The sequence below is a fragment of the Musca autumnalis genome, unplaced genomic scaffold (genome assembly GCF_047663935.1).
Source record: "Musca autumnalis isolate F117 unplaced genomic scaffold, ASM4766393v1 scaffold_2, whole genome shotgun sequence".
NCBI lineage: Eukaryota > Metazoa > Arthropoda > Insecta > Diptera > Muscidae > Musca > Musca autumnalis.
Genome location: NW_027411755.1, coordinates 66,087,607 through 66,101,259, shown reverse-complemented (window position 1 = coordinate 66,101,259; position 13,653 = coordinate 66,087,607). Strand labels below are relative to the sequence as shown.

Genomic DNA, 13,653 nt, shown 5'->3' with positions numbered 1-13,653 from the left:
GTTGAGTTTGGAACGTTTTTTAATTTGATGGGTTCAAATGTAGTTTTTTTTGTTTTTCTCTGATTGATCTGAATCAATTTCTTTCTATTTGTTATATTTTTATTATTTTTTTTAATAAACGTTATTAAAAAACAAAATGAAGCATGTTGAAATATTAAGTATTGTTCAGTTGCCACCAAAATATTGTATTATTTGCAACTTATTAGTCAGCGATGGACAAGCTTTAAGAAGACATTATGAGGAGCATCGTTTAAAATTCCTTGCCAACATCGATGGCAACGTAGAAAATATTTTAGACGAAACTCCAGCGGATGGTCATCAATTGCAGGACACATTTTCGGAGAATATCGATATATTAACCGTAAGCTTGTCCAAGATTTATGGTGTGAAAGTTAATTCCAATAATGTATATCATTTTAGTATCCCATTATTGAAGATGGTATCTTGACAGGCATATCAGATGAATCAAATGTAGCGCCTGTGTATGATTCATTCCAATTAGAAATGGAAGAAGTAGGACTAACAGTATGTTATTAAAGAAAACGTAACAGTATTATATGCCTGTTGTTAATTACACTGTGATACAAAAGTGGACAAAATTTTTTTGCAGGATTTCTGATGCATAAATTCGGTTTTGTGGCAGTCCACAGAAGACGAAAATACCTTTGATTTCTTTGGGTCACTTCGGTTTTTCATTTTATAACGGTAATTGTAGTGAAAAATGGGCTTTCTTGGATTTTCAAATTTAAACGGACATTTCTTCTTTTTTCCACAACCGATTTGCACACACTATTTTTCATTATAAAGGGGAGAGTAATGCCTTTCGAACAAGCCATAGATTTTCAAAATCGGTTAACAAATGGCTAAGTAATAGTGGTTTAAGTGTGACAAAAACGCATTAAAAAACAGTAAAACGTTTTTCCTTGTGCTCTAGGCTGCGTAAACGACACCTAACGGTACAATTATTTGCTGTTAGCAAGTAGGAAATTTAGTTGGCTTTCCAAAATGGGAAAAACCAACGAAATCGGTAGATAAATGAATGCGTTATGGCATTTTTTGTGTTTCAACTTTTTGGTTTTTTTCATATTTTCCTTTATAAAAGATGGGTATCTTAGCATGTATGATTCTAATTGTGATTATCCTGCTTAACAATTACGCACAAGATATCAATGTTTTATAAAGGAAAATATGAAAAAAACCAAAAAGTTGAAACACAAAAAATGTCACAACGCATTCATTTTTCAACGGATTTTGTTTGTTTTTCCCATTTTGGAAAGCCAACTAAATTTCCTACATGCTAACTGTAAATAATTGTACTGTTAGGTGTCATTTACGCAGCCTGGAGCACAAGGAAAAACATTTTACTGTTTTTTAATACGTTTTTGTCACACTTAAACCACTATTAATTAGCCATTTGCTAACCAATTCTAAAAATCTATGGCTTGTTCGAAAGGCATTACTCTCCCCTTTATAATGAAAAACAGTGTGTGCAAATCGGTTGTGGAAGAAAGAAGTAATGTCCGTTTAAAGTTGAAAATTCAAGAAAGCCCATTTTCACTACATTTACCGTTATAAAATGAAAAACCGAAGTGACCCAAAGAAACCAAAGGTATTTTCGTCTTCTGTGGACTCCCACAAAACCGAATTTATGCATTAGAACCCCTGCAAATTTTCACTGTAGCACTGTGTTATTTTAGTACCGCAATATTGAGGATGCAAACGGCGAAACCCTATTACAGGAATCACTACCAAGCGACCAGTTCCAATTGGTGGAAGCTGATAGTGCTGATAGTATAGGACTATCAACAGTAAGTTATTGAATGAAATAGAAGTAGTTTTGTTTTTATATGGTATCTATTGTTTCAGTGCCCTAATATTGAATACTTGGAGGACGTTTCGAAAGAAACTCCACCAAGTGATCTGTCCAAGTTGGCAGTGAAATACACAGTAAGCATATTAATAATTCACAATACCATACTTTCCTTAATGCATATTAATATTTTAGTGTCATATTTGTAATAAAAGCTTCACAGCTCAATCATCCCGAAATCGCCATGTTAAACGGCAGCATGAAAAAGTCACAAGAATTGATTGTGCCTTATGTGAATTAAGGTAAGTTTATGAAAATCGTTTTGGAAATATCATAAGACAAGGATGTGAACCCATTTGAAGTAAAATCATGACCAATTTATTTGCAAATTGTTAATTTACGACCCTCTTATTATTGTTATAGTTTTTCCAATCTATATAATTTGCGCGCTCATCAAAAAAGTGTACATTTTTCTGCCTTTGTTAAAGTTGGCAATATCATCAAATGCCCGCAATGTCGACTCACTTATAAAACAGAGGCATCCCTGATTAAACATATACTATCTAAACATAAAAAAGAGAAATCCCCCAATTTGTTGTCACCATCTGCAGCAGGTTTGGAGTCTCACGATTATGATCCACAATCATTGGCGGAAAATGTTTTAAATGAATTAAAGCAATTACAAAGTGCAATTGGCTACACTGATCCAGCAGAAGAGTTTCAAACAACAATACAAACAAATACTGAAATTGATGAAGCCGTTGTTGATGAAGTTACAATAAAAGATCGAATTAATCCTAGTAGAAAAGTGACCGCAATATACAAAGTACAAAGAATCAAAAGAGGCAAACAGTATTATTACATATGTGAATACTGTAGCAAAGAAATTCCCAAAGTGAATGGTTATATAAGGTTAGTTGGTGTAGTGTTGATTCATATTTGTAAAATGTAATTTATGTTCTTTCATCAAAAAGGCATCGTCGTATACACACAAAATATCGTCCGTATATTTGTGTATTGTGCAAAAAATCATTTACCACCCAAAATGAATTAAAACGTCATTGCTTAACCCATAACCTGGAATTTAAACAAGCTGGATATCGGTGCCCAAAGTGTGATAAACGATTCAGTTATACAACTCAATTTGATAGACATTTAAGGTAACCAATATACAAAATCTTTCTTTACAGAAATGATTACTATTTTTTTATTATTTTTGCAGCATACATGCCCCTGGCACTGTAATTACCTTTGAATGCCAAAAATGCCCAAAAACATTTAATTCGTTAAAAAAGTATCTTCGGCACAGTCATGAAAATTGTGATCCAGAGTTAAAAATGCTTAAGATGTTGTTACCAGAACCACTGTGCATTTTAAATGGCAAAGTATCAACATGTTTTTTAAAAGACCACGAAGATTTGCAACAGGTTTTTAAGTGTTCCATATGTGGACTAAAGTTGAAAACTTTAATGTCCCTAACGCAGCATGAAAAGCGTCATACTAATTTAGCGAAATATCGTTGTCGAATTTGTGAAGGGTAAGTTTTTTTCATGTTTTTTTTTTTTTTTGAGTCCACCTAACAATCTTAAAAAAATCCATGTTTATTGTCTTGTTTGGTTGATCCTAAAAATCTCAAAAAATATTAAGTTTTTTGTCCTCTTTGGTTGCTCCTAATCATCTTTAAAAAATCCACGTTTATAGTCCTCTTTGGTTGCTCCTAAAATCTTTAAAAAATCCACGTTTTTTGTCCTCTTTGGTTGCTCCTAAAAATCTTTAAAAAAACACGTTTTTGTCCTCTTTGGTTGCTGCTAAAAATCTTTAAAAATTCACTTTTATTGTCCTGTTTGGGTCCAGCTAAAAATCTTTAAAAATCCAGTTTATTGTCCAAACATCCTAAAAATCTTTAAAAATATCCACGTTTATTGTCATCTTTGGTTGCTCCTAAACATCTTTAAAAATTCCACGTTTAAAGTCCTCTTTGCTTGCTCCTAAAAATCTTTAAAAAAAAATCCACGTTTATTGTCCTATTTCGGTCCAGCTAAAAATCTTTAAAAATCCACGTTTATTGTCATCTTTGGTTGCTCCTAAACATCTTTAAAAATTCAACGTTTAATGTCCTCTTTGGTTGCTCCTAAAAATCTTTAAAAAAATCCACGTTTATTGTCCTATTTGGGTCCAGCTAAAAATCTTGTCCTCTCTGGTTCCAGCTAAAATTTTTAAAAAATCCACGTTTATTGTCCTATTTGGCTCCAGCAAAAATTGTTTAAAAAATGCAAGTTTATTGTCCTCTTTGGGTACAGCTAAAAATCTTTGAAAATCCACGTTTGTAGTCTTTTTTGGGTCCAGCTAAAGATCTTTTAAAAAATCCACGTTTATTGTCCTGTTTGGTTGCTCCAAAAAATCTTAAAAAAATTCATGTATATTGTCCTGTTTGTTTGTTCCTAAAAATCTCTAAAAAATCCACGTTTATTGTCCACTTAGGGTCCAGCTAAAAATCTTTAAAAATCCACGTTTATTGTCATCTTTGGTTGCTCCTAAACATCTTTAAAAATTCAACGTTTAATGTCCTCATTGGTTGCTCCTAAAAATCTTTAAAAAAAATCCACGTTTATTGTCCTATTTGGGTCCAGCTAAAAATCTTTAAAAAATCCAAAATTTTTTAAAAAATCCACGTTTATTGTCCTCTTTGGCTCCAGCAAAAATTGTTTAAAAAATCCAAGTTTATTGTCCTCTTTGGCTACAGCTAAAAATCTTTGAAAATCCACGTTTATAGTCTTTTTTGGGTCCAGCTAAAGATCTTTTAAAAAAATCCAAGTTTATTGTCCTGTTTGGTTGCTCCAAAAAATCTTAAAAAAATTCATGTATATTGTCCTGTTTGTTTGTTCCTAAAAATCTCTAAAAAATCCACGTTTATTGTCCACTTAGGGTCCAGCTAAAAATCTTTAAAGAATCCACGTTTATTGCCCTCTTCGGATGCTTCTAAAAATCTTAAAAAAATCCACGTTTATTGTCCTCTTTGGCTCCAGCTAAAAATCTTTAATGGGCCGATTCCGTACAGCAAGGCGAGTCATGTCGCGTCGTCTATCGTCTCTGTGACAAAATTTAAAAAATGTACTACGTACAGCGATAGAAAATAATCGTCGATAACAAGTTATTTTTATTTTATTTTTATTCGTTAGTAAAAATGTACGGCGACAGCTAATTTGTTGTCGCCGGAAAATGAACATTTCGGCGACAAAATTTGACGACGTCAGGCGATATTGCCATACGGAATCGAAAAATTGCATTTGGCGACGCGACACTACTCGCCTCGCTGTACGGAATCGGCTCCAGCTAAAAATCTTTAAATATTGTCCTCTTTGGGCCAAGCTTAAAGTCTTTAAATAATCCTCGTATATTGTCATTTTTTGGTCCAGCTAAAAATATTTAAAAAATACAGGTTTATTGTCCTCGTTGGGTCCACCTAATTTTTTTTAAAAAATCTACGTTTTGGCCCTCTTTGGTTTCTGCTAAAAAGTCTTTAAAAAATACATTTTTGGTTTTTCCTTGGGTCCACCCAGAAACCATTAAAAATCCACGTCGATATCTGCAAAATATTCAACTCTACCTTTTCAGTACAAAACAGCAACTTTACCTCTTACTTACACACTCTTCCCCTCCTTTTTATCTTACAGATTTTATCCCTCCAAGTCATCTTTAAAAGTTCACACAAAAACACATTTAAGTAATGGCCATCTTAAATGTCATCAGTGCCCTAAAATATTTCGACGTAGGTACGAATTAGAACGCCACGAATTAGCAGTACACCGCAATGGTGCTACGAAATATAAATGTCGTTATTGCGATAAACATTTTCAAACCAAACAAAATTGTCGTTGTCATATGATGACCCATCTAAAACAATTAATTGGAGAATCTAATAAAATGAATAACAACAATGGAATAGAATCAATACCCGCCATAATAGAAACTAACATCACCACAAACTCGGAAAAAATAAAAAGTGAGATGAAAATTCCTGTAAAAATTAAAAAATCTATACAGAAGGAAACGGCGCCGGAATGGCAACATTGCTGTACAATTTGTTGGAGAAAATTCCAATATAAATGTCGTCTTAAAAGGCACATATTAGAATCTCATAATAATAATGTACAAACGTTTAAATGTGAGATTTGTTTGAAGGACTTCAAAAGAAACAAAGAGCTTCAAAAACATCTTCTTACCCATCAGCAACAAGGGGAAGGGGAAGTGAATAAATATGTGGCCGTCACCACCCAAGTGATGTGTCAAGTGTGTGGTAAACATTATGCAAATAAAAAATCTTTAAATGTACATTTACGTATACATACAAATCTGTTCCCCTTCAAGTGTGACTTTGAGTTGTGTAAACAATCCTATCGTACTTCAGGACATTTGCAGGCCCATCAAAAAACCAAACAACATTTTTTATAAATTGCGGATTATTTATAGAATTCATTTGTTAATTTTTGGATTTTTTATTATATACATATATATATTTTGTTATTAAACATAAAAAATTATTCAATTCAAAGACATATTTTTTCTTCAATGTCTTTGTTCAATTTGTTTATTTTTATGTTGCCTTTTTTCTATTGTGAGTTTTTTCTGTTAAAAATTAATAAAATATCCATTCTAATTAAAAAACATAAATAATTTCTACAATCTTTTTTGTAGATAATATAATAACTACACATACCTATATATGCTACATTTTAGGTAAAAATATCTACATCTTTTGATTTTCAAGTTCATTTGTTTTTTTTTTTTAATTATTCATTTAAATCAATTGTTTCTTATATATGGAATCCAGGCGATAAACCATATGTAAATTGGCTTTCGTGATTCTTTGAAAAGCTTGTTAGTCTTTGTCGCTTATCACTGAGTATAAAATCATCAACATCATGATCGTCCAACATTTCAGAATCACCACGTTTCCTAGAATTAGATGCTGCATTTGATGAAATTGATTCTACAGCAATATGCTCCTCAGCTTCGCTGGCTTGATAAACTAAATAAATGGGAGTAATACGTTGACCAGACCTGTAAAGGCAAAGAAAAAAAGAAAGAAAAGAAAAGATGAATTAAAAACACAAATTTAAAATTTATTCAGAATTTTTTTAGCTCAATTCTAAATGTTGAATTTTAGAGACTTTCAAACTTTCATCTCGTATGTTATGAATGTTTAAAATTCAAATACTGCCATCACCATATTAATTTTAATACATACTTACATTTTCAATAGATACGGATCAAAGGGGAAAAATGTATCCAATGTCTCTTCCGGTGTTGCTGTGTCATTAGCATAAACCGTTGCCAATTTACGTCGGGCATTACGCTCTAATATAGCATGGCAATATGCCAATTGGTAGGCTCTAGTCACCCCGGCAAATGCTGTGGCCACAGCCGGTAAACACACACGCAATGGATTAAAATTACAGGTAACCAAGGCAGATAAATGTAAACTTTGTAAAAATAATAAACCTACAAAAATTCAAAAAAAGTTATTAAAATAGTATTTTCCAAAACACCTTCGGATATGTTCTGAGACACACTTCACCTCTCACTTCACGCCTCAAGCATTTCATTCGCCTCATTTACTCCTATTTTTTACGAGTTTCTTGGGGCTAAGATTCATTAGGTTATTTAAACAGAAGAGTACACCCTAGACCGTCCATAAAATATTCGAAAAATAAGCGTAAATGGGGTGAACAAAATGCTTGAGAGGTGAAGTGTGTCTCAAAACATATCCGCTTATCATTCAATTTTCATTATACTTACTCTTTTTATCGACAGTTAAATCTCGTGAACGAAATGCTATCACATAGAATATAGCTTGGCAAACGGAGAAAAATACCAAATTTGCCTTTAAGGAACCATTAGAACGATACTGATCACAATCCCGTATATATTTGTGGGCCCATGTACACAATTCTTTGAGATAATGTTTTAAGATACTGAAACAGGAAGAAATTATGAGCATATAATTCTATTTTCTAGAGTTCTAAAAATATATACTCACTTTATGTTTATACATTTTGAACGGGCCAAAAAACTGGCCATATAGCCAACGGAGGCCTGTCGTATAACCGCTGAACAATTGGGGTTTTTTATTTTATCCCATAGGGAAGTTAAAAATTGTTCTCCAAGGCATTGCTGGAAAGAAATAGGGATAAATGATTATAAAAAAAAATCAAATATATATGCTCAGGCTAAAGCACGTCGAAAAATTTTGGCAAGTGTCGCCAACATTATACTGAGGGGTATTTGTCATCGTTAAAAATTTGATGTTGCCTGGCTTGGGAATTGAACCCGGACATTCAGCCTGCAAGGCGGGTACACACCATAGCACCGCGGTGAGAACCATCTTTTAATTTTACCTACAGAAATATTGGACCTAATCATTCCAATGGCACATACCCGGATATAGGACTAATCCATTAATTACCAGGAAAACAAATTTGCAAAACAAAAAGAAAACACATTTTGGTTAGCGAAGGTAGGGTTCTTTGGGAATTGTCTCCGTCTTTGGAAATATAGTATTTCCATGAAAAAATTAGCCTTGTAATCAGGACCTCTGGAAATATAGTCTTTACCAAGAAACAAGTAAGAAAAGCGTTAAGTTCGGTCGTGCCGAACTTTTTATACCCTCCACCACAAATTTCAGCCATTTTGGTGGATTAATGTGGCCACAACCTTCAAAATACCGAAATGCGGAAGGTACCGTTCTATGGGGGCTATATGATGGCGTGGACCTATACCTAAAAATTTCTGGGGGAAAGTTTTATACGCCTAAAGAGGACTAAATAACAAATTTCAGCCATCTCGGTGTGATAATGAGGCTAAAACGTTCAAAATATCGAAAATCGGGAGATATTGTATTAATGGGGGCTATATCAACACGTGGACCTATATAAACATTTTATGGTAGAAATGTTTCTTAGCCTCTGGAAACACAAAATACAAAGTTACAACCGATTCTTCGGTCAAATGGGTCTTATACATTCAAAATATATTCAAATGACGCGTACTTTATAAGGGGTCTTATGTGGGGGCTATACCAAAACGTGGACCTATATAACCCAACTTTGGTAGGAATGTTTTCTGGTCTCTGAAGACACAAAATACCAAATTACAACCAATTCTGTGGTCAAATGGGTCTAAGACATTCAAAATATATTAAAATGACGCGTACTTTATATGGGGCCTTATATGGGGGCTATACCAAAACGTGGACCTATATAACCCAACTTTGGTAGGAATATTTTTTGGCCTCTGGAGACACAAAGTACCAAATTACAACCAATTCGGTGGTAAAACGGGCCAAATATCTTACAAATTCCTTAAAACGACGACGCGTCACGCGTCATTTTGTATGGGGGCTATACGAAAGCGTGGACCTACATAGCCCGCTTTCAATACCAAAAGTCCTACGTAAATATAACATATTTTCCCAAAATATCATCAACCTACGTCAATCCGTTCGGACGCTAGAGTGATTTCCACAGACGGACAGACGGACAGACGGACGGACATGGCTATATCGATGTAGAATTGCACGCTGATCAAGAATATATATACTTTGTGGGGTCTACAATGATTATTTCGAGTAGTTACAAACGTAGTGACAAACTTAATATACCCCCATCCTATGGTGGAGGGTATAAAAATAAGCCTTGTAATCAGGACATCAAACATTTTAGAACTATTCGAAAAGTGGAACTAAACGGGATTTACGTGCAAAATTTTTAACTTTATTTGTGGTAAGCACCAAAGGTAAAGGTATAAATTCTATGGCAGCGGGTTCTTCGGTACCGAATTGACCCGGAATTACATAACATGTTTGTATTTGTGTCGTTTTTCTGAGCATATCCCGGAGTGCCTGCTTCGGATTCTTTTGGTCGGAGGAACAAATCTATGTTCCGTTATTCACATCCGCATCCACCACACTCAAACTTAAATCCCACGGCGGATGATTATATGCACCCGAATGACTCGGAAGAATCTTCGATAAGGGGCCATAACCTCAACAATTGTGTGCTTGTTTATTTTCCCCCATAGGAGCGGCAATTTATCCCGGAATGCCTGCTCCGTGCCGGGTAGAGAAGAACCCCGGACCATGGATCTGATCCGTTTGCCAGATCTGCATCCACTACATGCAAATATTCGTGAGATGTAGTGGATATAGGGCATGGGTAAGGTAATGCCGGCCATATTGAAACTTGTGGCACCAAATAATGCCGACAATACATCTTCTAGTGTGTCCAAATTCGTCGTCGCAGCATCTTACACCACAAGTTGTTGTTCAGCACCCCAGAAATGCATCATTCCTGCAATTTTAATTGCAACAGTCTCAACAGGGTCACGAAATTGTAGATTTTATGAGTCCCAAGAACATCGCGGTCGCCGCGATCCCGGAAACAATGCTCACCGTCACCTGTAACTTGCAACGTTGCGAGGGTTACAACGTTTTACGGAGAAGGAGAGGACTTGCCTCCTAATACACCAATCTGTCCAGTACAGACCTAACTCGCTTCGCTTAAGCTTGACTCTAGTGACCCATATATGCAATATATGAGGAACTGCAGAGGTAGAGTTACTTAACGTATGCATCCCTTGGATATATAGCGGTACTCCAGGTAATAGGCCCAACATTAGCCCGGTTTGCGAAGGTCATAACAGACTGGTCTTGTGAGACTTCAATGCGCACCATTCCTTGCTCGCCAAACCAGATGGGTGCTTGCTAAGCAGATTGAAAGCTTTACGTTTGGTACGTTGAATAAAGACGCTCCTACGAGGATACAAGGAGATAGCCGCAGCTCCTCTGAAAGCCGGACATTCATCAATGATGAAAAGCTAAATGGCCTAGTTTCATGGAGTTCACAAACCACCATTTCAGAGATCTGCCCAACCCTTATGTTCGGGTAGCTGAAAGAATTTTCCGAGACATCATCATGCTGCAGCCGCTCGCCACACACTTCCTGAATACCCGAAGTGAGAACAAATTTCCCAGCAGATGCGGCGTGATTCGCAAATGAGCGTGATGAGATTCGTCGAGCCATGTTAGTCGGTGAGCATAAGCGGAGCAAGTAGCCAAATCTTCTGAAGAGTTGCAACACTATGAGTGAATTGTGGGCAACGATTAAGTCACTCTCGAAAACTTGGAAGAAGGAAGATAGGAACTCCATCACTTTTGGCGACGTTACGCTGACTAGTTCGAAGAGGTGCGCAAATTATTTTAATCGACAATTTGTCCAGCCTCCCGGAAGTGACAGGGCGAAGAGAAGAGTACTACGTCGCATTAGATCTCTTCCTACCAGCCTGTCTCCAGCCACCCAAATCATGCCCGAAATCTGGAAAATATGCAGGGTGGTCCTGCTAATGAAAACAGGGAAGAATGCCAGCCGGCAAAGGTGAATCCTACAGACCGATTTTGCTTTTGTCGTCTGTAACATAGACTCTTGAAGGCTCCCCAGCGTCAGAAATAGCTATCCAGTTGCCGATCAGCAGCACTGTACAACAGCGCTGAACACCACCTTCACGCACTTAATCGGCAGAGCGGTAGCGGTAGCTAAGCTATCTGTTCACCACATGGGCACAAAACTTGGACCAATTTGATCACTCATTCATCGTATCGTGCTGTCTGTACTGTCAGGCAAATAAGGCGAAATCGAGTGCAAATTATAACGGATTTGATCTTAATATATGTGAGCAAAGATGGTTATAGTTAAGTACATATTAAAAATATATTGTTATGTACATAGTTACATACCTTCAAACTGCAAAAATAAAAAATAATGAATTGGGCATGATGCGTATTATGTATCGGCAATATAACATTGTCAAAAGCTTTGATGAGTAAACGTAAAAATTTTATAGATTCTACAGTCTTTTGTTGGCGTTCCAATTCATTTTCTTGTTGTTGTTGCTTTGTGGCTTGAGGATTTTTCAAATCCAAAAAATCAAAAATTTTCATCATGCATATATCCAAGGTATGGGCGATGGGATGATTCATGGGTCGATCAATATTTGGTTCTGGAATAAAAAATATTTACTTCAAATAACACAAAATTACGAATTCTCTGTGGTTCTACTAACTTTTTTGGCACTCATCCATTTCAAACATTTCCGGTTCATTGTCCTCCTCGTCGTCGTCATCTTCATCATCACTTTCCAATTCTTCTATTGCTGCACGGGGGGCATGAACATCCAAAATAATTAGACTATAATTTTGAAAATATTTTTTATTAAATACAGTAATTGTGTTTATTTTATTAAAAAAAAAACTTACTTTTGCATTAGCAGCTGTATTATATATTCACCAAATATTGGTTTATATTTCAACAATTCCAAAATATTATGAACATAACCCACAACAATGTGTGTTGCTTTCTTATAATAGGGAAATGAATGTTCAATAGCATCTAAGGTGGCATCAAATGCCATTGGTATTGCATTTAGAATACGTTCCAATAGTTGATGAATTGCCTGCAATCCATTGTCCAATTCTGGCGTGGGTTTACCATTTAGCCATAGGCCTAAATCGTTTTCTTGTGGTATCCAAAGATTTATTAGTTTATTTATACCAAATTGTAGATATTTATTATGGGCTACCAGTATATCTAGACAAAATTCGCAATATGCTTTACGTGCTTCCACAGATCGATTTGCCCAACTTTGTGAAAGTAGAGCCTCAACAAGGTGTGTAAATTTTGGACTTAATTGATTGACTATGGAGCGAGCATCATTAAATATTGATATAAATTCGGTATCCTGGGGAAGAAAGGGAATGAACGGGAAAAATATAAAGAACATTATTTCTGATTTTATAATTTGTTTAAATGTAACGTTAATTTTCGCAATTCTAGGTTAGGGCTAAGGAGAGATTTAAAAAGTTTCGACATAGTAGTATTTCAATATCTAAAATATCAGTGAACCCTGTGGGAAAACCGAAAATAGTGAGAATAGAAATAGATCTGAAGAATCATTTACTTTATACTTTTGGGTTCAAGTATTTCCAATAAAATCACATTGAATACTTACATCAAGATTATTTTCTGTTAAGAAGGCAACAAATTCATTCATGGCTTCAAAGTGTTGCCTTTCTTCTACTGCCTTTACAACTTCCAGGATACCCTTCTGTTTGGGCATTTCGAAGCGCACTTTATTCATTATTGCCGTCTTTGTTTTTTCCCTTTCCGACGGAGAATAGGACTTCAATATTGATGACAAGGATGTCCGTGATGTTATAACAGACATGTTTGAATTGAAAGCCATCTTAACAATTTAATGAAATCTCTTTAAAAAAAAGCTAAAAGCTTTTTGATAAACAAATCTGTGGTTATTTCACAAATATATTTAACCAACAACATCCACAACGCAAACACACAGACGTAGTTGCGGAGGAAAGTGTAACTTAACTTTTGCCACCTCCCCTCCTTCTTCGGAAAAATTACGCAGTTTCACGAGAACACGGTGGGAGAAAAACTTGATTTTTTTCACAAATAAAGACAGATTTTCCTTAGATATATATTGTAATATGCTGTCCACAATTGTAATATATATTTTTCAGCACTTTTTTCAGTTATTTTATTAATAAATGTTTATTTTTTCGTATATTGTAAACGTGTGAAATAACTACTTTGCAGCACGTTTTCATTTTTCTTTATGAAATGTCAATTTTCTTGCCAAAATTTTGTGACATGTTATTGTTGGCATTCATCATTAATTGTTGACACAATGTGACATTTCTTATCGAAGGGATGTGGCACACTAATCAAGGTAGATGCTTAGGCAAATTGCTACAATTCCCAGCAAAAAGTTTG

The 13,653-nt window shown here is 35.2% G+C and overlaps 2 protein-coding genes across 3 annotated transcripts; one reads left to right on the top strand and one right to left on the bottom strand.

The window, feature by feature from the left end:
- LOC141394021 (uncharacterized) lies at positions 1-6,481 on the top strand. Of its 2 annotated transcripts, none has more exons than XM_073967760.1 (9): positions 1-361; positions 421-525; positions 1,698-1,808; positions 1,867-1,947; positions 2,006-2,112; positions 2,234-2,722; positions 2,785-2,970; positions 3,033-3,347; positions 5,485-6,481. In XM_073967760.1, exons 1-9 carry the CDS (start codon positions 137-139, stop codon positions 6,260-6,262), a joined length of 2,397 nt encoding a protein of 798 aa, XP_073823861.1. In that variant the 5' UTR covers positions 1-136; the 3' UTR covers positions 6,263-6,481. The 2 variants fall into 2 exon arrangements, with proteins under 2 accessions (XP_073823861.1, XP_073823862.1); XM_073967761.1 differs by having other exon boundaries at positions 10-361; positions 421-513.
- Positions 6,482-6,582: 101 nt separating this feature from the next.
- On the bottom strand, positions 6,583-13,569 carry Tif-IA (RNA polymerase I-specific transcription initiation factor RRN3 homolog Tif-IA). The gene is made up of 8 exons (XM_073967762.1): positions 12,872-13,569; positions 12,120-12,601; positions 11,927-12,051; positions 11,601-11,863; positions 7,851-7,984; positions 7,610-7,785; positions 7,063-7,312; positions 6,583-6,871 (listed from the first exon to the last, which is right to left on the bottom strand). The coding sequence occupies exons 1-8, from the start codon at positions 13,103-13,105 to the stop codon at positions 6,625-6,627; spliced, it is 1,911 nt and encodes a 636-aa protein (XP_073823863.1). The 5' UTR covers positions 13,106-13,569; the 3' UTR covers positions 6,583-6,624.
- Between the last annotated feature and the right edge of the window lie 84 nt (positions 13,570-13,653).

Excerpts from the sequence above, each read along its gene's own strand:
- LOC141394021 (XM_073967760.1), top strand. The coding sequence starts at position 137 with ATGAAGCATGTTGAAATATTAAGTATTGTTCAGTTGCCACCAAAATAT. Across the intron at positions 362-420 it reads AGAATATCGATATATTAACC|TATCCCATTATTGAAGATGG; the intron begins GTAAGCTTGTCC and ends ATATCATTTTAG. Across the intron at positions 2,113-2,233 it reads TGTGCCTTATGTGAATTAAG|TTTTTCCAATCTATATAATT; the intron begins GTAAGTTTATGA and ends TTATTGTTATAG.
- Tif-IA (XM_073967762.1), bottom strand. The coding sequence starts at position 13,105 with ATGGCTTTCAATTCAAACATGTCTGTTATAACATCACGGACATCCTTG. Across the intron at positions 12,602-12,871 it reads TAACAGAAAATAATCTTGAT|GATACCGAATTTATATCAAT; the intron begins GTAAGTATTCAA and ends TTTCTTCCCCAG. Across the intron at positions 12,052-12,119 it reads ATACAGCTGCTAATGCAAAA|TCTAATTATTTTGGATGTTC; the intron begins GTAAGTTTTTTT and ends TCAAAATTATAG.